The 26,170-nt window shown below is 40.2% G+C and overlaps 1 protein-coding gene across 5 annotated transcripts in view; it reads right to left on the reverse strand.

The window, feature by feature from the left end:
* The window catches only part of rasgrf2a (Ras protein-specific guanine nucleotide-releasing factor 2a), a 42,779-nt gene extending 19,527 nt beyond the window's left edge, over positions 1 to 23,252 (reverse strand). For all 5 annotated transcript variants that reach the window (XM_041970838.1, XM_041970837.1, XM_041970835.1 and 2 more), the window contains exons 1-6: positions 22,482 to 23,252; positions 3,932 to 4,038; positions 2,415 to 2,562; positions 2,056 to 2,145; positions 1,714 to 1,967; positions 71 to 150 (exon numbers count right to left, since the gene is read on the reverse strand). In XM_041970838.1, the coding sequence (XP_041826772.1) occupies positions 71 to 150; positions 1,714 to 1,967; positions 2,056 to 2,145; positions 2,415 to 2,562; positions 3,932 to 4,038; positions 22,482 to 22,760 (958 nt within the window). In that variant the 5' untranslated portion in view covers positions 22,761 to 23,252. The remainder of the gene's footprint in view (positions 1 to 70; positions 151 to 1,713; positions 1,968 to 2,055; positions 2,146 to 2,414; positions 2,563 to 3,931; positions 4,039 to 22,481) is intronic.
* Between the last annotated feature and the right edge of the window lie 2,918 nt (positions 23,253 to 26,170).

Here is a 26,170-nt window from a genome sequence, read left to right on the forward strand (position 1 = left end):
TTCATGCAGGCCACTGGTTGAAGGTTTGAAACATAAAGACTGTGTTAAATGTAAGACCTGAAGTACTCACCCAGAACCAGAGTTGGCCAGTTGGAAATCCGAGCGTTCAGCCCTTGGTGGAAAATCTCATGCAGGAACATGATGGTCTCACTGAAGACATAAAACTGGTCTCAGTTTAATCTGAGTATAGAAGTAAAACTATGAGGGCCGTCACAATGAATATACAAACCGTCAATATTTACAACTTATGAGAATTTGTGCATCACACACTGAAGTAGTTTATAATGTGGATCAACAGAGTGAATGCAAAAAAATCACTTTGAGAGAAAAGAAAAGCCAACTATGAAGTAGTTCTTTAAAACACGAGATCAGTGATTCCACTCAAATGATTTGCTCTCTGTATTCTCAGCAACAAAATCCTTAAAGCTTGTGTCTGATCTTTGAGATGAGTGATGGTATGTAGAGCCCTGGTTCATCTTAAACTGGCTCCAGCTGGACTTCTGTCCATTACTGCCAACTCCTGCAAGATCTGCATCGGGTTCTGCTCGATCCAAGAGGTCCAAATGATGAAAACTCTCAGGTATGAACCATTAAACATGCTGCTGTTCATAGCAACAAAATGCAACAGTAAATTAAAGAAATTACAAACTAAAACATCATCACAATAATCAACATAAAATTTAATTATATGGCATGCCAAATAAATAAATAAATAAATAAATAACTTAACTACATTAAATAAAAACAAAAATTAACGAAATTAACCAAAAACTAAAAAACAACTCAACTAAATAGAATACTAACTTAAAAAAATATCAAAATTAAATTTAATGGACAAAACACAAAAAAATCCAAAGAAAAAATTAAATGAGACAAAAAGAATGACAAACCAATTAAAAAAAACAACAACACAAAACTCAAATTAAATGAAATACAAATAAGAAACATAACCAAACAAAACAAATAAGAGCTGAACTACACCAATATAAATAAATTAAGAAATAAACAAATAAATAAATAAAGTCATATGCCAGAACCCAGACTTCAACAGTTCTGATGGAGGGACGGATCCTCCCCAGAATCTGGACTTCAACAGGTCTAATGCAGGGGTGGATCCTCCCCAGAACCCGAACCTCAGTAGTGTTGAAGCAGTGTAGGATCATCTGGACAGAGAACAGAGCAAACGGCAGAAACATCCAAAGAAGAGCTTTGGAAAGTCCTTCAGGGATCCTGGAAAACTGTTCCTTGAGACTTAAAGAAATGACTGTGCTGCAGGTTAAAGATACTCAGACCAAATATTCGCTTTGTTAGACAGATTAAAAAACTTTGTTTATGCCTAAAAAACTGCAGATAGACCTGTATTAGACACAAGCAGATGTCGCTTTCTGCGTGAAATATGTTGGTGTGTCACAACAAATCTGAAGACTCAAATAAACTGGGTTGGACAACATTGTCCGTATGAACTTGTCTCACTGCCTACTTTTTCCCCCCTAGACTGTGGAGCTTGGCCAGAAGCTCATAAAAAGTCCATCAGCAGTGAGACAGCAAGCGCCACTATTTGTCTGCAAGAATACGATGTCTGGCTCTGACTGCACGCTACAAAACCAGACAAAACTAGTTTACATTCATTTTAATTCACGAAATATGAACTACAAGCCAAAATATTGGCTTAAAATTCCTCTTTTACACAACCTGAGAGGACGGCGAGATCACCTGTTGAGGAAGATGCTGCTGACGTCATCGTGGCTAATGGGAGGCTTCTTGGAGCTGGCGGCCATGCGGAGCGGCCTGAGGAAGCAGTTCACCAGGATGGAGAGCTGGTGGACGTACTCCGTCTCTGCTTCCACCATGTTGAACACGATCTGGTTCCTCTTCCTCATGCTCTCAGCGTGAGGGGAGCAGATGTAGTCCTGCACGATGATCTTCCATTTCCTCCGGCACAGCCAGCCACGCATGAAACTTTGCACCTGCACAGTCAACAGAACACTCCATGTCCCCCTTTTATTCTCCTGACACCGTTTTCCTACACATCATCGTGCGATTGCAACAGTTCACCTTTTTTATCTTTTTGATATCTGGGTCTTCCTCCTCTTGGTTGTTCTGGTAAGGCAGCATCTTCTCCTTGGATCTGTTCAACACTACAACCTGCCACAACAACAGTCTCCATGTGAACACACTGGCACAGAGGATGAAATATTCATGACACCTCTTTAGAGGCTCAGAAAACAAATAACTCATTGCATGATAGGAAAGAAGTCCTGTAATCACTGGAGCCCTGTTGTGCTTAAAATCAAGAGAAGTGTGCTGTCATCAAGCCAGAAGCATTTGCATGTTTTGATCTAGATGTGCTCCATCTGAGGGTGAACACGCTTAAGTATGCATGCGCACACAGATGTGGATGCAGTCATGCATACCTCAGCTTTGAGCCTCTCGATCTCAGTGTCCTGGTCCTCCAGCTGAGTGCGTAGCTGATTGGCTGCGATCTTTTCCGTCTCCAGGATCTGGACCAGGTGGATGTACTTCTGCATCAGGATCTCACGCTCGATGATGATGTCAGAGTAGCTAACAGGGCGCCAGGGGAGAGGACAGACTGGTCATTTAACATGCAAAAAGAGCTTTGTGAGACAGTTTCTGTACCTAAAGTCACAGTTTGAGGTGCTTTAAGTTTTCTACCCACTTCTACGTTAAAAACAGGAGACGGAGAAACAGAGAAGAGCCTAGAGAAATAGAGGTCGGGTGGCGAGATCAAGTCTGTGATGTAACCAGCATGGCACTACAGCACCAGTGTGACCTAAATGTGAACCGCTGCGAGCACTAACCGTCCACACACACACACACTGAGATGTGGTGCTTGTATCAAATACGCGGCAGCACAAAGATAACCACAAATTACAGTTTGCTTTTAAAAACACACAAACGGAACGTTTTAGTGACTTAACTGCAGGACAGAGATTATAAAAGGAGACGAAACACTCCCCATGTTAGAGAGGATCACAGCGACTGTGGGGGAGGGAAGTATTCAGGTCCTTGACTTGTCTGATACATTTAGAGGTTTCAAATGTCGGGTCAGGCTCCTCCAAAGCCTCCGCACATAAAAACACAGATTACTAGGAGAAGAAATATTTTTTGTTTTGTTTAATCTTTGATATCCAGTCTAGTATGATCTGACTCCATTTCCCATTGCCAGCAGCAGTGCGGTTTCCCTTCCCGAGTTGCTACCACAAACAGGCATCAGGATTCTTCACATGAGAAACAGTAAACCACTGTCTGGAGAGGCCGACACTCGGGAACGAACCACTAATCTCACGGCTGAGAGACCAGGCTGCAGACCGAGCTGAAGCCGAGGATCGTGTAATGCTTAATGGAATCGCGTGTGACACGGCCTGAAAAGGTTAAACTTATCAAAATGCCATCAAAACTGGCACGCTGTCATTTAAAAATCATAATTCAGCTGCTTCTCAGTGAAGACTGATAAACCGTTTCTGTCTCCTTACAGGAACAAATCCTAAACTACTAAACTGAATGGAGATGACATGTAAGCATCCCACATGCAAGACTTTCTGAGAAGGATAAATCAGAGTATTTTAGACTGGACAGATGTGCTATGACTGAGCTGCCAGCTGCCATGACAACACGCAGCCAGTCTTACTCAGCACTTCTCATCATACGTTTTGTTTGTTCTTCCCCAAGAGGTTTTAAAAATCTGAGGATGAACACATTAATGTAAAAACTTTCTTAAATCCTACATACAATAATCTGGCCTTTTATGTATAATTGATCAGTTAATACCTTCCTATCAAGTAAATATACTGTAGCTGTTAGATTACAAAAGGCGGAGTACCAAAAGTACCAGGTATACAATTTACTTTCTCATGCTGCATTTAATGAAAAAACATTAGCACATTAGCACTGCACATCGGTTGCCTCGTACCTGGCCTGCTGGATGCACTCCACCCACTCGTTGCAGTCCGACTCTTCTTCTGTCCGCAGCTCCAAAGGTTTCTGTCCATCGTGGCCAAAAATGACCAGGAAGTAGTGCTAGTTCACAGAAAACAGAGAAAACAATCAGAACCTTTTCAAGTTAAAAACGACCTGCATGGTAGATGTTAATGCGTTTATATACGAGTGTTAGAAGTTAGCAGTTGGTTAGAGTGACTTGATGCAACACTGAACAATTACTGAAGTTTTACAGCTTTCAGGATTATTTTTGTCTTCATAACAAACGCACTGAACGCTGATTCTTTAATATACATAGTGTTTTCAGCTCTTTTGGTATGTCCACATTTTCATTTATGAGTGATGTACACTGTGAACCCAGAATTATTTTTAATACAAATTTTTAATAATGATTCATTATTGTAAACTGTTTTATTATTAAACCAAATAAGCTGTATCTAACACTTTTTAACACCGTCCGGTGTGATAATGATGATAAGCATTGACAGTATCCAAACTCAACATATCTGGACCAAAGGCCCGTGGAAAATGCAGTCAGCAAGAATTTCAACCTTTTCTGATGGTAGAAATTTGAGTCATGTGCTTTACTGCTGTGCTATGTTTACATTTAGATAATGGTGGAATATTTTGGTCTGTTTGAATTTTAAAGTTGGTCCCATGAGTAAGAACGACAGAACAGGGAGAGAAACCCACCATCACCAAAGCCTCTAATCCAGGGATCAAATCTGGTCCTCGAGGGCGGGTGTCCTACAGGTATTGGATGTTTCTCTACTGCAGCACCTGATTCAAATAAAATGGATCCCAACCAGCTCGTTGTCAAGTTCTGCACAGGCCTGGTAGGTGTGTTGCTACAGGGACACATCACACAACACTTTCAGGATACCGGCCCTCGAGGACTGGACTTGGTGATCCCTGCTCCAAACTATGTAGAGATCGACTATCCTGCAGCCTTTAGATGCATCCCTTCACCAGCACACCTTCATTTGTATGTCATTCATCTCTGCAGAAGCCTGGCAATGAACCAGTCATTAGATTCAGGTGTGTTGGAGAAAGAATGCATCTATAAGTTGCAGGATAGTAGATCACGAGGACTGGACTCCACTGATGTAAGGCATCAGGGGAAGGAATGATGTTTGACACCCACATTTCTTAAAGGTCCCATATTATACACTTTATTCCCAATCTGAGACCATTCATTAATATCTAAATGAAATATTTCCGCCATGGTATGGACAAATCGACCCTCAGTTTGAGTGCAGCGGCTTCTCTTCACCTCCCTCTTTTTAGCAGCTTCAGAAATGTGCCGTTTATGGTGGGCGGAACCCTGGTGGAGCAGCTCAGCTGTTGGCTCCGCCCATCGCATCGCCCGTCATGAGGTGATTGACAGGTTAATATATTTTCAAGCTATCAGACTAATAAGGCCGAAACGATAAAATAACTGCCAGCTCTTACCTCTCGAGCTGTGTCACGGACAGTTGGTATTGAACCTGGCTTCAGCTTCAAACGGTTGGCGAAGCCTGCTTTCCATGCCCCCATGTTGTGGAAACAGTCCTCTTTGAAATGCTGGCCACAGACATGCAAAACCTTTGGAAGTTTTCCGGGTACATTTCCTCCAAAAATAAAATTAATCCACTCAGTCCTCGTGGGTTCAGTGGATGGAAGTAAAAAAACGTTTTCGTGTTCATTTATGCAGCCACAAACAGAACAGTGCTTCTGTCGCTTAGCCATGTCCGCTAACGAGGGTTGCCGAAGAGGGAAAAACACTGGGCGCTAGGTGATTTTTAGAGGGCGGGCTTTGAGAGCCGGTAGACGGGTCCATCGCTCTGTGGGGAGTGGTTATTGTCCCTTATGACGTCATAACGTACACGCTTTCAAACAAGCTCATTTCAGCGCTTACTTCCCTAGAGGTGGAGCAGGGGGGAGAGAGAGCGCCTGAAAGAGTTTCACACTTACGGGTCTCCTACACATGCGGGGGGACCAGTATGACTGTTCCAAAACCATTAAAAAGTGAATTTTGCATAATATGGGACCTTTAAGTTGTAGTTCTATAACTGCTCCCAGTCTGTGGCAAAAAAGGCCAAGTAGCACAAGTTTATTGTAGATCTTAAGCTCTCTTTAGACTAATCAAATATTTAATTTGGAACTTGTTGTGTGTTTTAGGCTGACTTTCCATGAAATTAAGTCAGAGTAAGTGAAGTAATGATTGTTAGTAAAGTTAAATGATGTTGATACAACTTGGCCAGTTTCAGCATGAGTAAAAACTAAAGAGGTTTAAGGGAACAGATTGCAAGTTTCTTGTATACTTAACTACTCTGGGATGACAAGACCATCCTTAGTAAAAAGAAAAGAAAAAAAAACTAAATACAGAGCATCAAATAAGTTGTTCTATCACATGCAAATCTTTTAAGTTTGCACACATCATGCATTTCATGAGCTAAATAACAGACAATATCAGGAAAAATAACATCTCCTGCTGGGCATATCTGCAGGATGAGGTGGACAACTACTCATATAAAAGAGTCAAAAACCTCAGCGTTTCTGCATTTTATACCACCTTTCATTCACCAGCCATGTGTTAAATACACTTTTATGCCTGATACAATCATGTCCTGTATTCTAAGGTGAATGTAAATAAGAAGAATAATAGTGATTATTAAATAATCTGTCAATCAGCATCCGATCATTTAGTTGCTGATCGTTTAGTTTGCTTTTAGCTTTTAAATTTTACTTTAAGTCAATAATGACTTAAGTTGAACTTTTGGTTTAACAAATCAAATCATGCGAAAGCTTTAATATTTTAGATATTTAAAAAATAATCTAATTAAATTCATAATGAACATCTAAGATATATGCCTGAGAAAATGGAAGTTATATGAAATAAAATATAAAATATTGCTGGCAGTTTTTGTTGCTTATTTATTTATGATCTGACATATAGTTTGCTTTGAGGCTGCCACAGAGAGACAGCAGGCCTCTGTAGTAATGATGTAACGATAAGCGGGTGAAAGACACTTGCTAGCGTGTGCTGGCTACAAACCAGAGAGGCTTAAGGGCTTGTTTGTGTTGGGGGTGGGGGGGTGATGGCTTTACATAACCATGAAGGCTTGTAGAGCTCCTTGCATTGCTAATACGGCTTTCCCGGCCACGAGGCCGCTTTAAACTGGAGGATAACAAAGAGTGAGATGGACAGACAGAGAGAGGGAGCTTTAAGCCGACTTGCCCTGCAACCACCATCATTAGGTCCAGTCAGAAAAATCACTTTATCAGTCTGGCATGCACAGACGCAAATGTGAGAGCTCATATTTGCAGCCGGCGCTCTGTGTCACAACAACAACAACAGCATGAATTTCAACTGGTCACTTCATCCTTCTTTTATTTAGACTGATGTTCATGTACTAAATACAGCTAAAACTGTGGATTATATATATATATATATATATAAATTAACTCAAGATGAAACTTTTAACATTCCAAAATTCTAAAAAATAATTTGATAAGACTTTAAGGAGCTCATCATTTTTGGTTCATGATAACAGAGTCAGATATGAGCAAATCTATGTAAACAAGGCTGAAAAGCGGTAATCTGTGATAATGATCTTCAGGCCCTGAGGCAGCGATGTATTAGAAACAGACATGACTCTCTGGTGAACATCACTATCAGGAAAACGTCAGAGCAACACTGGCAACAGTGATAATGCCATCCTCAACTTAGAGAGACTACGGCTTTCTCTGGACCCAAACTCACTCAAGCTGAAGGAAAAGTGTCCTGAAGTCTGACCACTCAGAATCTGAGGTTCTCCTCTTCAGGTTCTTCCAGGCTAAAAAGAAAACAATCCATCCAGTTTGTAGGCAGCAGGCATCAGTCGTATGAGGCAGCATTTGAACCTGTGTCTAAAGGTTTTAGAGCAAATATGCATCAGCAAAGTATCATAACTTATATTAATTGTCAACTTAATTCTAAAGAAATTTTAAATATATCAATACTGTTTTACTTTTTAATTAATCTTTCTGAATAAACCAAATCATGAAATAAAAAGCCCAGTTTAAATTCACCGATTTCACATACTGAGTTTGTATCCTGCTACAGACATCCAAGTATTTTCACAGATTAATCTCAGCTGGTAAAAACTCAAAACGGTCATCCTGCTTGTCATATGATTAAAAAATAAGATTACAGTGATGTTTGTACACACATGCTTTGTCTGAGTCTTTGTCCTCTGGATGCTGTATACCACAGGGCTTCCAGCAGTAAACCTAGCAGAGCTCTTAGATCCAAAAACTCAACTATTCCAGACTAGAGTCCAGACCAGAGTTCAGACCAGGGTCCAGACCAGAGTTCGGATCAGGGTCCAGACCAGGGTCCAGACCAGATTCCAGACTAAAGATGGAGAAACTGCTATTATGGAGCAAACTGCCAGTGGGGATTAAACTTTCACCAAACGTAGACACTTTTAAATCCAGGTTAAAAACATTTTGCCTATGCATGAAATCTGCATGGTAACTATTAACTTTTCTTGTTTTTAATTATCTTAATTTTATCATGATTTTATTGTGAGTTTTGCTATTTGTTGCTGCTTTTTACTACTTTGTTTTCTTTGAAATGCTTTAATGTTTTATGTAAAGCACTTTGATTATTCTTGTACATGAAAAACAAATAAACTTGCCTTCCAGGATCATCACATTACTGGTTATTTATCATACAAACATGCTGTGTTCTTTGTACAGGCTAAGACATCAGCATATTGTTGTGTACAGAACTGTTCTTGCTTCCCTCCTTTTAAACCTCCATCTGATAAGATCAGGATGTTAAAGTCTTCATTCACAGGATTTTTTTTATTATTATTTTCAGTCCCAAAACTGCACCCTGAGATGGAATCAAAGGATTCATGTATGCTGCTCCCTTTGCCAGGAACACACTGCAGAAAGACTTGAAACGTAACGGCATTGTCTTTTTGGATGCTTTTAAGAAAATGCTGGATGATTTGGAGGCAGATAAATGTGTTGGTAGATGTTCTGATTGATTTGGGGGTTTTCAATTGATTTTAATACCTTAGATTGTATGTGTTTTATTTGTGTGTTGGCAAGGATACTCTTGGAAGAGATATTTTAACCTCTAGTCAACTTTTCCTAGTTAAATAATGGTTAAAATAAATATATAATTAAAAAAATAGACCCTGCTATCTTTGAAACAATATCTACATAACAGAGTTGGTCTTAGCAGAAGATTTTTTTATATTACTTGTAAAGACTGAACCAAAATCCTGATCTTTTCCTGACTTAACTGCTTCTTTTATTGCCTCTGAACCACATGATGGACTCAGAATGAGAATTTCTCATTTCATTATTATAGCATTTAGAAGATGCTTTTCTCCAAAGAAAGATACAATTAGGAACATGAGGTTAGAGGAAATCAAAACAGCCAACATATGATTGATAGACAGCCATTCCTGAGCTACAATAACCTTTTTTACACTTTGCATCTTTTAACCAAAAAACACTGAATGCACTGGCAATAATCTTCCACAACTTGCACATTGCAGTTTATTTATATTCAGTTTCAAGCAATGAAACATCCAGCACTCGTAGGAAAATGTTAACACAGGTTAAGACATGCACCGATGCATAAACAAGCACAAAGAAGCATCTGGACAATTTAAAATCTAAATGCTGCTTTCATGTTCCCACATCTAAACCCTCGCTGTGGACCTGCAGTGTGGATAAAGAGAAATTAGAAGAGTTCAGCTTCTTATTTGGGTGCACATCCACTGCACTCAAAGACAGAGCCACTCAGTACAGTAAGAGGAAAGCTACAAATAGCACAGGTACCAGCAGTGTGTTTGTTTGTGAGGTATAGTTGTGTGGACTTGGTATTCAGACAGTGACTGCAGGCGAAAGGACCAGTACGGATGCTATTCTTAGTCAAGAAGCAGCAGCATCCAGAGTGAGACACAATCGCACAAAAACACAGACAGCCCGACACGTTCAGAGCAAATCCAGGAACAAAAGTTAGCCTTCATTAGCATTTTAAAGTGATTTACACATTATATCCTCAGTTTTACCACATTTATGTGCTGCAATGGGATGGCAGACAGGCATGAAGCAGCCACCACTACATCGCTGGAAGCTGCAGCCACACTTCACCGTGTTTCTCTAGTCGGGCTACACGTATTCCTTTGAGATGGTCCAGAGGGTACATAAGACAAAAAAGATAACTTATTCTTTCTTTTCTATCTTTCTTACTTAATAGATGTGACTTCACTTTGTATTATGAGGTGAGTTAGTTCAGGTGGGCAAGATTACCACACACATGTGGAAATGTACACATATGTACTTTTAAAAGAACTTCTAGATCTGGAAAAGTTACTCTGATCATGATATGAAATACTGGATTTTCCACTTCCCGGTATCTGGGATTAAATGTTTGGTGGTCCTGTGGATGTGTTGTGCTCTTTACTATGCAATGAACGTGTAAATATGTTAGTGTAATAAGAAATGTCCATTAAATAAAAATTAAAATAAGTTTTTAAAAGGTTGATATAGCAACAGCGCCATGTTTACATCTACAGTGGATTTTTGTTGCCACACATGGCAAGAAGACGACAAACTGCTGGATGTCCACCACTCCTTCGCTACAATGCACCGCAATAAAATCACGCTATTATAAAACTATCACTATCCAACCAATATGCCGCCTACAGAATAAGGGTAAGGTTGCTATGGAAACGCAACAGCTATAATGGTTTACCAAACCAAAGGGTTTCAACCCAGACCCGCTGGTGCAAACAGGGCTTTAGGGTGCAGCTAAAAAGTTGCATGCATGTTAGATGTCAAGGCTCAGTTATCCTGTTTTTATTTAGTGTAACTGGTATTAAATGCACATTAAAGCATGACTTAAAAAAATGAATGTGAACATCTCTGAGCCTCCAAGTCTAAATTCTGTTGGGAGTTTTTCCTTCTAACCATTATTTCAGAATTATTTATGTAAAGTGCCTTGAAGTGGCTTTTCGTTATAAATCAAATTTTATAGGTGACGTTTAATTGAGATTAACATTTTTGTGCATAACTGTGCTGTCATCTTTATAAAATAAAACCAAAAGCTCGTCTCCTTTATGAAATTTGTGCTTCCTCTTTTCTCTTTTATCCTTCCATTTGTCTTAATATCTTAAGGGAGGCTTCTCTTCCTGAGATGAGCCCATGAGGACGAGGGAAGAGGCGGCATCTGTAGCAGCTACAGGGGAGGATGCAGTTGTCTCCTTCACAAAGTCTTTTTAGCATCCATTATGTATAGGCCTGTCATCATGAGCTGGATAAAGTTTCTGTGTATTCATTAGCCATCGAGTCATAAACACACTGCAGATTTAACATACATGTGGTTTTCTTGGCCTTACATCTGGAACATGCAAATTACGTCACACTGATCACAGTTACTGGAAAAAGCCACAGATGCAGATGACTGTATAAATAAAGCCATTATCAGAGTATGTGAGCAGAGTAGACATCAAAAAATCTGAGTAAGCTATTACATCAGAGAGCTTTGATGTTCTCTGATGTTTTGTCTCACTTTAATGTTGCTCCATTAAAAAACCTCCATGTCACAATCACACAGCGGCAAACATCAAACAAAGGCTGTTTTTTGTCAAGAAGCCCGTTACCGTTAAGTTTGGACTCGCTTCATCTCAGGGCAACAACCCTGCAACACACCAACGTGAAGATACATCACTGCATGGAGGCTTCACTTCTAGTTAAAATGACTCATTAAGAGCTGCAAACCTTTATTGTTCCGATCAAGACTGACAAACAACTGGTCATCGTTTCATTCCACCTGAGGCCAGAGTCCAGGATACGCTGATGCTTAAATGCGAATGTTTGGTGGATTATTATCAAGCACCACAGCATTCAAGCTGTTTGACATGCATCAGCAGCTATTTGTAGTGAGTCATCTATTTGGCGAAGACTTTGTTTGTAGTTACATGATGACACAGTATTTCTGCATAACCTAAAGCGGTGGTTAACGTAGCTCACTGTAGACCAGAGTTGCTGGAAAATGCCTTCTGTTTTTGGCTTCATCAATCATTTATACCTCTTTGTGAAGCCTTAATAAAACGAGCATGAGACAAGGTTTTAATCGTTTTCCGTCTTCAACGCACCTGATTCAAACGAAGCAGATCTCCTCTACACTGTGTTCTCTGGTTCCGCTCAAGTCTGCTAATGAGCCCTATATATGGGCCAGGGGAACGGCTAAAACCTGCAGGTGGCCCTCAAGGACCAGAGTTATGTCTCACTTCTTTTTTCACTATGTAATTTTCTGACCTTAAAACTCCATTTCTGACTGGTCTTGATGGCCCAGTGACGTTCATTATCACAAGTTATGAAGGGGTTTGAGAAACTCATTAAGATCTCCATCTGCTCGTCCATCCCCTCCTCGTTTGACCGTCTGCAGTTTGACTCCCGTCTGAACAATTCTACAGATGATCACACACACCCTACACGCCACCCTCACTCATATGGACAGCACAACAGGGACCTATGCCAGACTGCTGTTCATAGACTACAGTTCAGCTTTCAGTACAGTGGTCCCTAGGGCTGGACACCCAGCTGTGCAGATGGGCGCTAGACTTCCTGTCGGACAGACCCCAGGTGGTCCGTAGTGGGTCAGGCTCCATCACTGCCAGCTCTGAAGTTCCACAGGGTTGTGTCCTGAGCCCACTGCTGTTCACCTTTTACACCCACAACTGGTGGCGAACCTAGAGAGGCTGTGCTTTTGGACATTTTGTTCACATGGAACTGGCAAACCCAGACTTTTTAAACCAGATCCCAATGTGAATAAACGGAGATAATCAAAATCTGCTATATAATATTTTAACTTGTGTATTCTTAGTCAAAAAAAACAAAAAGCCACCTTTAAGGCTACAACTTGTGAATTCAATCTATTTTAGTCCATGTGCTGGGGTTTAGTGAGGTTAGTGAGGAGGCGGAGCTACAGTAGTTCATGTCGATGCTGGTAACTGGATTTTTACAGCAACATTTTATGTTTATGTTGAAGATTTAACTTTGCCTTTATTGAAGAACAGGACTTTGCCACAAAACATGTTTATCAAATAAAATGTTATTTTTATAGCAAAAGCAGCACAAAGCACTTTACATAGTAACAGCAACAATTAAATATCTAATTAAAATAATTTAAATATCAAATTTAAACTTAAAAATAAGCCTTTACATACCCAAATATGACCTAACCAAATAAAAAATGCACCTAATTATTATCTCTCAAACACTCATACACATAAAGCACACAAAACACGAGGTGGGGTGGAGGGCCAGGGCTTTAAGAAAAATAGCTTGGGAAACACTGGTCTAAAGCATCCTGACTCCAAGCATCACAGCCTGGTTTGGCAACAGCACTGCTCTGGACAGAAAAGCCCTATAGAGTCATCAGGGCAGCAGATCTGAACTGCCCTCTCTGTGGGACATTTACACTAGACGCTGCAGGAGCAGAGCCATTAAAATCCCCCTAGTAACTGTCTGAACTCAGGCAAACAGTTCAGCAGCCTGGGAACTAATACAGAGACTGAGGAGGAGCTTTCACCCTCATAACCAGGCCATGTCCCACAATCTGAAATAGCTCTGCCATCACACCACTGCATTTGTCATGTTTGCAGTTTTCACTGTAACGTTATGCACTTCACAACTGGTCTCCTTAACTGCAATACTTGAACTGCTCCATCACTTTCACAATGTCACTCATACTGTTTAAATTTTTAATTATTACATTTATATACCTTTAAATATTCTGTAAACATTTCTTTTGAACTTCTATTTAGCTTCTTATACTTAATTATACTTTTATTTTTAACTTTAGAAATTCTTAAACAGGTGAAGCTTCTAATACATTTTTCAGTGCAGTGATTACGTCCTCTCTGCATCCCATGCTGGTCGCAGGTAAACAAGACTGTCCTTAAATCCATAACCCACTTCACAAACCGACAATTAACCTTTTTTAGTTTTAACAGTGTGAGCAGCAGATAGAGGGCGCTCATCTAAAAACACATCAAGCAGCTTAAATCAGAAAACATTTTCCACCAGTCCAAATCTCCCAGTCCAAAAACGGGACTTAAATATTTTATCAACTAAATATAATAAATAATATTTTATCATTTTAAAAACAACTGAGGCTATGCTTCACAACTGGAGAACGGATGGAGTGTTCCCTTCGATTTGGGAATGAGTTTGACTGGAGCTTCATCAGCAGTAATGTAGTGATCCGGTCCATCGTACCGAGAGAGTTGAGCCAAAAGGTAAAACTTTCCATTTTCTAGTTTATCTACATTCCAACCCTCATCTATGGTCACAAAATCTGGGTAGTGACTGAAACGATGACATTTCAGACACAAGCAGCTAAAAAGTGCCAGAAGAGATCAGGAGAGGAGCTCACACATCTGGAATGAAAAAGGCATAGAGACACAGCTCCTCTTTGACGAAAGGAGCCAACTGAGGGGATTTGTGCATCTGATTAGGATTGAACCTGTAGGCCCCTCCCTCTAGGTCAGTGTTTCTAAATCCAGGTCCTCAGGACCCACTGCCCTGCATGTTTTAGACGTGTTCTTACTCCAACACACCTGATTCAGATTAAAAAACTTCCTCATCAAGTTCTTTGCAGCCTCTTAACAAGCCATTCATTTAATTCAGGTGTGTTAAATAGGGTTACCTGTAAAACATGCAGGGATTCCTGAGGACCAGGATTGAGAAACCCTGGATAAGCAGAAATGGATGGATGGATTTTATTAAATACCACCGGTCAGCCAGCATGTTGTCATAACTCAGTAATGCTGTGGTAGGACACCGAGCCAAGCTGCAACTGTTCAGAGAGGTAGCTGCATCAGCGGGTGCTTCCAGATTATGTCTGATTAATCTGCAGCGTGCATGAGTACAACGGCCCTACCCCCCCAAACACTGACCCCGCTGGCCAGTGGTCACAGTAATGCACCATACCTGAGTGCACTTACATCATCAGCCACAGAAAAGATGGACATCAAATCCAACTGGTGCAGATCTATGGCCAACTTACTGGACTATTGCAACTGCATATATGATATAGAAAGCAGCTATTTTTCCTTCAGAAAAAGTCATGCTGAACATCCTGCACCATCTGCATCTCCGTACAAACGGAGCTGCAAGTGTAGAAACCCTGACATTTGTTCCTGTGAGAGCACCCCCTGAAGGAGCATGTGCTAGAACAATTACTAATTCAAATTATTTAGAAATGACAAATATCAATGAGAATCAAAAAGCAGGAAACATTTTATACTGCATGAACTTTCCCACAGATGTTGAGCTTTAATAATACAGAGATAGCATCACTCACTCATCTCAACACATTCAGGTTGAACATTTTCACTCGCCTCATCAAAACTAGCCTTTAAAAATCCATGTACACATTATTCCCACTGAAATCATAGCGTCTTACAACTGTTCTTGTACTTTACACTCAACTAGACTTAAGTGGGAACCACAAAAGCTCACACGTTATGGATTTAAACATCTTTTGTAAAAGGTATATATACTACAAGCAGCCAAATGCCAATAAAACAGATCTTTCACATATGTCCTGTTTCTCTTTTCAGATAACACCACTGAACGATACCAAAAGTTTAGCTGTTAACTCAGCAGCAGTAAATACATGATGATCTCACACACAGTTAGAAGGAGCAGAGTGTAACATGTTTCCCCCATACAGTCATGACACTGAATATACTGTATTCTGAGCATGAATACTGGGACAGGAACAGTGGTCCAGTCTAATGTGAACTCAGCCATGCATGTAACCGTGCTGAGTGATCCAAACAGACCGATGTAATCCTCCCCCTCCTTGTGTTTCATTTCAGAAACTGTGCATGTGATGAAGAATCAAAAGCAAGGTATTAAACAACAGCCTGGTATTTAGCTGGGAAATATGTTAAAGGAAAAAAAGATTACTTTTCTGTTGCTTGTCGGGAAATTCAACACATTTAGTACATGAACCACTTCACACTGAGTTATGTTTCAAAGACATGTAGTGCCTCAAAAAAAAAAAAAACATATCAGAGAAGCTGATGAGTTCCTTTTGATTACGAAGACTTTCTTTGAACATGAACTTCAATAGAACGCTCTTGGTTTTAGCGTAGCAACCACAGAAACCACAGAATCACAGGTTTCTGAGAGGTAAATTTGGTCTGGTAATACCCCGACTTCCTGTAAAACCTTTGCATTCTGCACTGACTGAGGATTACTTTATGAATTCAGTCACTGATCCGATATGTCATGATCAGAAATCGTTTTTGGTGATTTGAATAATCAACATCACCACTGTCCTCTTTTGTGGCATTAGCTGCAAACCACTGCTACCAGAGCGCTTGTTTTTGGGTAACACCTGTTTCCATGCAGCTGTTTTTTGCCAGGTTCTCTGCATGCATGCAGAATGTGCATGTCAAACACCTAGGCTCTACCCTGTGTCACTCATGTTTTATCAGACAGCTTCTCATGTATTACTGATAATTAAAAAGTGCTCAAAGTGTCTGTGGTTTGGCTGTTCCAGGGAGCATAGCTGTTTTTAAGCTGGATAAATATCTTGTGCAGTTTTTGTATTTTAAAGACGAATTATGTAACTTTCTGGCATTAAAACTCTCTATTCTGGACTTGCTTGATGGAACAGTGACATCCTTTTTGTGGATTTCTGGCGCCCAGAAACGTCCTGAGGCTGAGAAAACCTTTTCTTCTGGGACATCGCGTGAGTTTCGCTTTATGCACCGCGTCACATGCTAGCAAGCAAATTTAAACACAGCTAATGCAAGAAGACATGATCAGAGGAAGAGATGAAAAGAAAAAGAGAAGAGACAGAACAAGAGATGAGACAAGAGTCAACATAAAACTGTTTTTACTGGATGGAGAGATCTTAGTACAGGCAGGATGCAAGATGGCCACTGAACTAGCTATGGATAGTGGGGCGCGTCACTTAGAAAATCTGCAGAAGTTCTGTAGTGCGTCTTTAAGTGGTCAATTTCATAATCTATTTTTCACAACGACGAGTGACCAATGGTGCAGAAACTGCTCCCAAATCCACGGCTGTACCTTTAAATTAGAACAAGAAAGACAAGAGTCTCACTTTGAACAAGCAGTGTGAAAAGGGCTCATGAGTTAGCCGCTCTGCCTTGTTTAAACATAGTTTTTTTAAGGTCTTTACACAACCATTTATCAGCTTTTATGTGAGGATTGCATTAAAAATGGTCCAAATCAGCACTCTTATTGACACTTCCATCAGGTCTCATTTCTGCAGGACGGCAGGCCTTTCACTCTTCTTTCCACAGCAGAAAGTTTAAACAGCGGTGCAATGTGACAACATGCCGCTGGAGCGAGCTCCTCTCTAACGTAACCCGACACCAAGTCTTACTAATGGACTGCATCAGGGGTGTTGAATGTGGCTTCACTGTCCAGTCTAGTTTTGCAGCTGATGTGAGGAGATAAGTGTAACTGCAGCAGAGGCGGGCGGCCTCCCTGTGGCTCTAATGCCAGACTGTCACACTGCAGGGTTGAGGATTAACGGCACTGTCCTCTTTCACCATCTTCAGCTGGCAGAGTGGATGTTTGTGTGTATGTCAGTGAAATGGAGTCAGACAGTCCAAACAGAGCAGGTCTCCCTCATCTGATGTTGCTCTTTGGGCTTAAATGTTCCCGTGTTAATAAAAAGTCGCCTTCGTGTCCTCTCGCTCGACTGTGGCTGGTCAACGTGTTGCCTGAAACAGAGATCAGCACCCACAGTTCAACAGACTGACCCTTATCTTAAAATCCTCTGCAGCCAGCGCTGAATTATTGCTGATATTTTAGGGTTGTAAAGCCACTGAACAGCTCCCCCTATCAGAGCTGTATCCATAACTAACTACAGCATTGTTACTGGCTGATATTCCGCTTTGACTCCAATCAGCCATTAGCCACTGGAAGCAGACGAATTAAGTGATGCAGTAAAAGGCAAAATAAATCATCATTAACATCGTAATCAGCATATGTATGTGCACGTATGGGAGTAAAATCGCTGATGTAGACATCTGCTGACACCACGACCTGAATTTTACAATTCAGACCAAGAAGTAATCAGAACTCTTTCACCATTTGTACATTTTAGAGCTGAGATTTTCAGAAATAATGGCATCAGTTTGCACTGAATGATATGTAAGGACCAGGTGAAAACATGAAGCTATAAATAAACCTGTTTATAAAAGTGTTAAATCATCTTCACTCACATGGAGCCTTTGATCCGATTAATCGCTTCTACACTAAACTGCAAATGAACTTGTTTCACCTCAGTAATCACAGGTAACATGAGAGGAATGTCTAACAAGGTGTGACAGATTACCTGCATATGGATGAGGAGATTAACTGATAAAATCCACTTTGTGTCTAAAAAATTAAAATGCTCTCTATCCACACGGGATCGGTCAAATGTGAGGAGATAAATTTTCTACATGATGCAGCTGCTGCTGATTGGACGGAACATCTGGAGACACTGATGCAGCACAAAAAAGGAATATAGGTCGTTTAAAATTAGCTCACATTGATCTAATAATGTTCTCCAAAAACAAACTGGATGTGTTAAACTCTTACTAAAGAGGATGTGTTTTGAGGATATTGCATCCAGATGGGAAAAGGAAGCTGAATACCTTACAGATAGAAAACTATGATTATTTAAATAAAAAAAAGAAGAAGCTATAATCACTACATCATACAGTCAAAATAAGAGCTGTAACCTTTTGAACTCTGACTCATATTGCCATTTGTCCATTTAGATTAAAGTGACTTAGCCAGCTTGGGAGAAAAACCACAGAGATGTCAGTTATATATTATTTTTAGGGCTTTTTGGCTTTTAGTACATCTGAGGAGCTCAGCGGCAACATCATGGCCCAGTTGTTTGAAAACATAAGGTTGAAAAGTTTGAAATGTTCTCTTAAAACTCTGTGGGTCAAGACAAACTCATGCACATAAAAAAAGTTGTTTTATATTTTAGGTCCTGCCCCAAGTGGAGGAGTTTAAGTATCTCAGTGTCTTGTTCACGAGTGAGGGAAGGATGGAGCAGGAGATCGACAGGCGGATCGGTACGGAGTATGCAGTGAGGCGGACTCTGTATCGGTCTGTCATGGTGAAGAAGGAGCTGAGCCAAAAGGCAAGGCTCTAGATTTACCAGTCGATCTACGTTCCTACCATCACCGATGGTCACAAGATGTGGGTAGTGACCGAAAAAACAAGATTGTGAATACAAGCGGCCGAAATGAGTTTACTCTACAGGGTGTCAGGGCTCTCCCTTAGTGATAGGGTGAGAAGCTTAGTGATCTGGGAGGGGCTCATAGTAGAGCCGCTGCTTCTCCACATCGAGAGGAGCCAGATGAGGTGGCTCGGGCATCTGGTTAGGATGCCTCCTGGATGCCTCACTGGTGAGGTGTTCTGGGCACGTCCCACTGGAAAGAGGCACCGGGGAAAACCCAGGACCCGCTGGACGGACTACATCTCATGGTTGGCCTGGGAACGCCTCAGGATCCCCCTGAATGAGCTGGTGAATGTTGCCGGGGTGAGGGAAGTCTGGGTTTCCCTGCTTAGGCAGCTGCCCCCCCGACCCGATGTCCAGTAAAGCGAGACAATTTAACCCTTCAAAGCCTGCTGCAAGATATAATGGGCAGATTTTTCTCGTCTTTATTGGGCCCTTTAACAAAATGTAATAAATAATAAATAAATGGATTGCACACATTTACAGTTTGTTACCGTTTGATATGCCAAAATCATTTTAATGCCGAAGTAATCCACCAGGGGGCAGAATGCAATTATCAGATTGTATGAGACAGGGTGCAACCTAAAGTTTTTACCATCAAGTGATGCAAAAGGTCTCAGAAACTGTATATATCAAATGAGATACATATGGCCTTAAAAGGTTAGGGTGATGATCTGTGTTGTTACAAAATGCTGGAAGATAAAAGGTAAGTATCAACTTAAAATTCCTTAGACATTACAATGCAGTGGTCTAGGCAGACCAGACAGCTGGCGTAGCATGGAAATTACTCCAAAATTACTTCCATGTAAAACTGCATTTCATAATAACTGAAGTAGGAACTTCAGCTGTGCTATAGGAGAGAGTAAAGATAAATGAATTTTCTAGCCTGTAAGTCAGTTCAGACTGCTGTAAACATAAAATCTTTCTTTGGTTATTTTTGATCAAGTAAAGCATCAGCTGCGTGTATGTTTTGTGCATTTTAAGCATTTATTTCTAGAGGCAACCATGTTTCTTTTCTCTGTTGAACATACAGTGATTAAAAATGACATTATTTCATGTTTAAAACTTGCCAGTGCTGTGGTGCACAGACTGCAGAAAACACATGGCTGTAAAATGATGCAACTGTCATGAGGCCACTCACTGGTCCACCTGTGTGGTTTATATCTAGATGACATCTTATCTTGTATATAGGAAGCTTCATTGTAAACAGTGCTTCCAGACACTTACCATCCTATATAGGGTTTTGTTTGTTCTTTTTTCCCCTCAAACACAGTTATGGGGTTGCTGTGAAAAGTTAAACATTCTTATAAACCTGCTGCACAATTTTAAGCATTGAAAAAAAGGGAGAGAAATTAAATAAAACTGGTCATCCCACTCCCTGCTGCTAGCCACCTGGTTAATTCTTCATTTGTTTGGCTACAAATAGTCAAATCTAGTGGAAAAGGAAAAAGATGGAGGGAAAGAGGAGGGAAAGAAAAATCGACCTGACCTGGAGGAACTGAATTCTATCGCTGACTGTAAGAATATTAAAAAGATAGATCAGAGTTCTTAAACTGTTCCTCGAGGGCCACTGTTCTGCAGGTTTTACATGTTTCTCCTCCTCCAACACACCTGATTAATATGAAATGGATCCAACAGCTTGTTCTGCACAACAACCCATTCATTTGAATCAGATGCGTTGAAGCAGGAAAACATGTAAAAAACCTGCAGTACAGTGGCCCTCGAGGACCAAAGTTTGAGATCCCTGAGGTATGTTTAAAAAATCTTCCTGAGCAGGAAAGAGGGGGGCAGGTGGAGCGATTGCGATTTTGTTTTTTTGTTTTACTTCAGTGTCACTTTCTGTCAATATCATGGCATTTTACAAAAACTTTCCCTGCTGGGTTTTGATATCAATATCACCTGTTTTGCATAAACTAGTTCGGTAATTTAAAAAAAGATATATATTTTTGGGGCGAAAATAAATTCTACAAAAGCCGCCCTCATCTTCATGGATGCCACCTGCTTTCACAAACACAATACATAATCTATAGGTGTTCCTGACAGCATGGACAAGAGACACAGGGGGGCATTTTTGAAGAAATCTTAAATATTCTTTAGGTCATTTTTCCTGAGGTCAGACACAATTTCAGTAAATTCTCAAACAGCCAACTGTTAAAAACAAAACAAACAAAAAAAAAAAAAACGCTGGGGTTCAGAGCAGCTGGCAGCAGATGTTTGTTGGTGGGGACTTTCCATTCAAGTCTATTAAACTAACAGCAGCCATTTTAACAGAGGCAGAGCCAAAGGGTGGCCATGAGAGGCCACGTCCACCACCGACCTCCAGAGTGAGACTCCTAGTCCATTTTTCAGACAATGAACACAAAAGTAAAAACAAAGCAGAAACATAAAAAGAAACTCCCAACCCACCAAAAGCCGCTGCTCCACCCAACTCCATCCTCCAAACACTAAAAGGATTGTCTTCTGTGTTATCAACCTCTGCATAAAAGATTCAGTGAACTAATCTTATTCATATCTGCAATGAGGAAATATAAGATGAAGATAAAGAACTGCAAAACTACATGCTTAAATGGCTCAGATGAGACTATCAGTTTCAATAAAAAAAATCAAGTGTTTTATTTATAGCATAGAAATAAATCAATAAAGGTTGTAATTTGTTCTTATTTTGTAAGAAAGGGATCTTTGTTTTTCTGACTCAACAAAATGTGCAAGATTTAAATTTAGTCCTGCATTGTAAAAAGATGTTTAGAGCTGAGGAAATGTTAAATGCATATCTGAGTTTAGATACTCGTAGCTCTCATTCAAGGACACGTCTGTTATCTTTAAATATTCAGCTCAGTTGACTGTTAGACTTCTAAATAATGTTCAAACACGAAATATCAGTGGTCATTATCACCAAAGATAAATAACATTTTCCTTTTTGTTGGCAGCTTCACTTTAGTAAATAAGGGAAAATAAAATGATTAAGTATGTTGAAGGTTTGGACAATTTTTACAAAAACAAAAGGGAAAAAAGATATTTGCAGAGAAAATGGAACGTTTGAATAAGTTGGTCTCAAACAGGATATGAAGCTTATCTTTGAAGCAAACTAATTAATACTACACATTAACAATAAAAACAGTAAATTTGTAGTTTTAATGAGGAGTATATGCCCCCAGAAAAAAAACTAGTAAACTTTTAAATGGGCCTATGGGTCCCCCTCCCACTCTTCTCCCACAACAAACTGGGAATCTGGACGCACCTGCTGTTTCTCCATGGGCTCCTTGCTGATGCTGGAGACCTTGGGTGCCGGTGCCCGCTCGCACGTGCATCCTTCCAGTAGGTATATGCCGGATGGCCTCGCGCTCTGGTCGTTTTCGAAGTAGAAGAGCACGTTCTGGTAGAGAGCAAAGTACTTCTCGGTCCAGCGGCTGTTCTCCGTGGTCTTCTTACTCAGGAAGCCGCGCTTGGTGCCCTCTTTACGCGCCGCCACCGACAGATACAGCGCGTGACCCTCATTGTACCGCACGCTCTTCTGCATTTTATGTCCTGTCTTTATTCAAACTTTCAAAAAGAAAGCATCACATCGCACCGAATCTCTAGTTCTGCTACCACTGCTGTTATTTTTAACTGATGGACACCAAAGAGAAGGCGGTTAATATTTCCGTCCGCTGGTAATGGTAATCCAGGCTTATCATGGTAGAAAAAGTTGGAGCGTCCGCAGTGCCGCGCGCATAATTGTCAGCGGATCGAGGCTTTAATGTCGGCTTTTAGATCCACTAAACCAAGCAAAGCTTCACCACGTCTGCATGCTGGAAACTTCAGCGAGGACTTGGGACGCGCGTTTGTCTCTTAGTGCGGATATAAAAATAAAAAGTAAATATACAAAGAGGACAGGGCGCGCGGCAACTGAAGCAACGATAAATAAAAATAGAGTCCCGGAGCAGACGGTGAAAACAGACTCACAACCGAGATCAGCGGTAATCGGCTTTGACACCAACTTAAAGAGACAGGTTGCTGCAGCCCCTCCGCGCGCTGCAACGGCCCGAATGCGCAGGTGCGCTGGAGCGCGTGAGTAAAACAGGCTGAAAGTTAGCAGTAGAGACAACAAAACAACAAGAGAGAGAGAGAGGGGGGCGCAGGTGTTTGAGTGATGGCCACATTCCGTTCAGCTGGAGCTGATGTTTGGCCCTAAAGGAACTGAGCCAGTTCTAAAAGTCTCTAATGGGATTTTCCTTCCCTCGAGTCTTTACGATGAAAACCATCACATACTGGAAGTGGTCTATGTTCCCCTCTGAGATAACAGTCTACATCAAGGCATCTTAATTTGGTAAAAGGGCCACAGTCCAGCAGGTTTTCAATCTGTCCTGCTCAACTCAAATTAAATAGATCTGGGAGCCTATGAAGTTCTGTGCAAGGACTCATTAATGTGAGTCAGGTGTGTTGGAGCAAGGAAACATCTAAAACATCGAGGAACCAAACTGAATAGCCAGAATCACCAGGGTGGAGGAGATTGTAATATTCCCAAAACATAACAAAATTCTGTGAAATGGTTACTCATTTAGAGGCACACATTCCTGAAACAAACTACCATCAGGGAAATGAATAATTATTCATCATTTAAAAACAGTTTTAAGTGAACACAGCAACAACGTTCCCACCGGATGTTAAGATTTTTAGACACATTCTTAACTAGATGCCTTTTTAATCTCCAACCTTTTAATACAGATGTGTGCTGATATATCTGTCTTATGTTCTGTTCCTATATGTTATATATTATGTCTTTTCAGCTCACATGCAACTCGTCCTTTTGTTACATCCAGTTTGATGTTTCTCTTTATTTTACAAACTTGATTTATGTATAAGTCTTGTCAGTAAACATCTTTGGCTCCATTCTTTTCCTCTCTGATTGTTTTGTCTTCCTTTTCTCGCTTTTCATTTGATATTTTAAACATATTTTCAGGTTTGTTTTGTGCCTCATGTTGTTACTTATATTTCTTTATAAACATTTTGCCCGAGTTTGGTAAATGTATATGCTTAGCATCTTTTCAGAACAGTTTTAAGCCTTTTCTCATTGGAATAGTTTCCCTTTTGGGTTGTTTTTGTGCAATTTGGAATCACTTTTTGCTCATTTTGTGACTCAACATTGCTCATTTTTTATGTCTAGTTGTGGTTCCTCTTTTTTGTCAAACTGAACATCTATTTATATTGCTTTTTTTTCCTCCATTTGGTTGATTTTGTGTGTTTGTGTGTGTTGTTCTTGTTTTATTACCTAGTTGTGGTCATTTTTTGCCTCCTTGGATCATGCTTCATCTTTTCTGTCTACCATCACACGTTAGAGGGATGACGCCCCATCCTGCATGCATAACAGTGCTATAACAATGCAAAAGGTTTGTTGCCCCACCTGCTGGTTGTCCCTCTGAAACAGGGTTTAGACATGATGAGGGCCAGTTTAACAGCAGCCTTGATCAATACGGTGAAATGGAAATCTCCTAATTAAAGCTTGTTGCAGATCTGTCTGTTCCTAAAAACACCAGAAAATGTTGAAAAGTTTGGTTTGAGTGATTAACTCCAACATTTCCACTGAACTCTACCAGAGTTTAAAACTTCTTCACTTTGGTCCATTTATAAAACAAAGTTAAGATTATCTGTAAAATTCTCTCAACCTCAGGCAGATATGAAGTCAACCTCATTTAAGTTCTGCAGAAAGAATGAAGCCATAAGAAAACAGTTGCAGCAGGTGTTAAATGACTTATCTGACCAACATCAATAAAGGAACAGGTAAAAATGATCACTTTGAGCATCTTAAGTTAGAAAATTTAAGTTTAAGGCCTAATGAAATCAAAGTCCACAATTAAGTCTCATTACAGGATCTTCTTTACACAAAATGTTATATGTACACCATCATGTACCCATGGGGCTTTGCTTCCATGCACGGGGCCTTTTGTAAGAATTACATTATTTTAATGCAGAAAAAAAAATCAGGTATTTTTTTTAAAGAATGAGGATAAACTTACAAAGCTGTAAGGTTTGACCTTGTGTGTGTGTGAGGATGCAGTGTGAAAAACAACATTGTTGAGTGGTTAAAAGAAGAAGTTTCTATTTTTGTAAAGTGGTGATACGCATCAGAAGATGGGTGTTTGTTTTGAAACCTCCATCAGCCTGAAAGCACAAGCAGATGTTGTAGTGCTTTAGCAGATAGCGTGTGTGTGTGTGAGTGTATGAAGGCATGCAGCCAGATGTGTTGTGTGTTTTGTAGCTAAGCTGCCACAGACTTGGCTCTCTTGTGTACAGACAACATGCTGCGATGATGAGGTTGATTCTCTGTGAAATATAACTTGTTTAACTAAGTGATGTTAAATTTTCATGGAAAAATAAACTAATTCTTATTACTGAAGCAAATATAAGGAACTTTTGAATAAAATTAATTGTTTAGAAAGGAGGGTGTTAAGCTGCAGATCAGTGTGGTAAAAAACTAAATACTGGCAATTAATATAATTTTCAAACAACTGTCTTATCCAAATACAAGATGGCGACGTAGGTCACAAACACACAGGAAGTTACAAGAAAACTGGACAGACTCATTTTTATATGTCTCCCATGGATCCAACTTGTTAACTTTGCAAACAAACCCACATCAGTCTTTTGGGAAAGTAGCTGAGAACAGATGAAATTGAAGTTTATCCTGTTACTTGGTGTTTTTGTGCTCCTGCTGTCTGTGAGAGTCAAAACTCTCAGAACAATTAGATGATTTTTCCAATTAACAAATTTCATAGATTAAAGTAGATGTGAAAAGTAAAGCCAGAATTTATGGCATTATGAGCCAAACACGTCATACCATGAATGTCCAGCAGCAGCAATCCTGCAGATTTTAGATGTTTCCCTGCCCCAACACACCTGATTCTAATTAAATGACTCTCCTCAACAGCTTGTCAGGTTCTACCCAAGCAT

This window comes from Melanotaenia boesemani, chromosome 19 (genome assembly GCF_017639745.1).
Source record: "Melanotaenia boesemani isolate fMelBoe1 chromosome 19, fMelBoe1.pri, whole genome shotgun sequence".
Taxonomy (NCBI): domain Eukaryota; kingdom Metazoa; phylum Chordata; class Actinopteri; order Atheriniformes; family Melanotaeniidae; genus Melanotaenia; species Melanotaenia boesemani.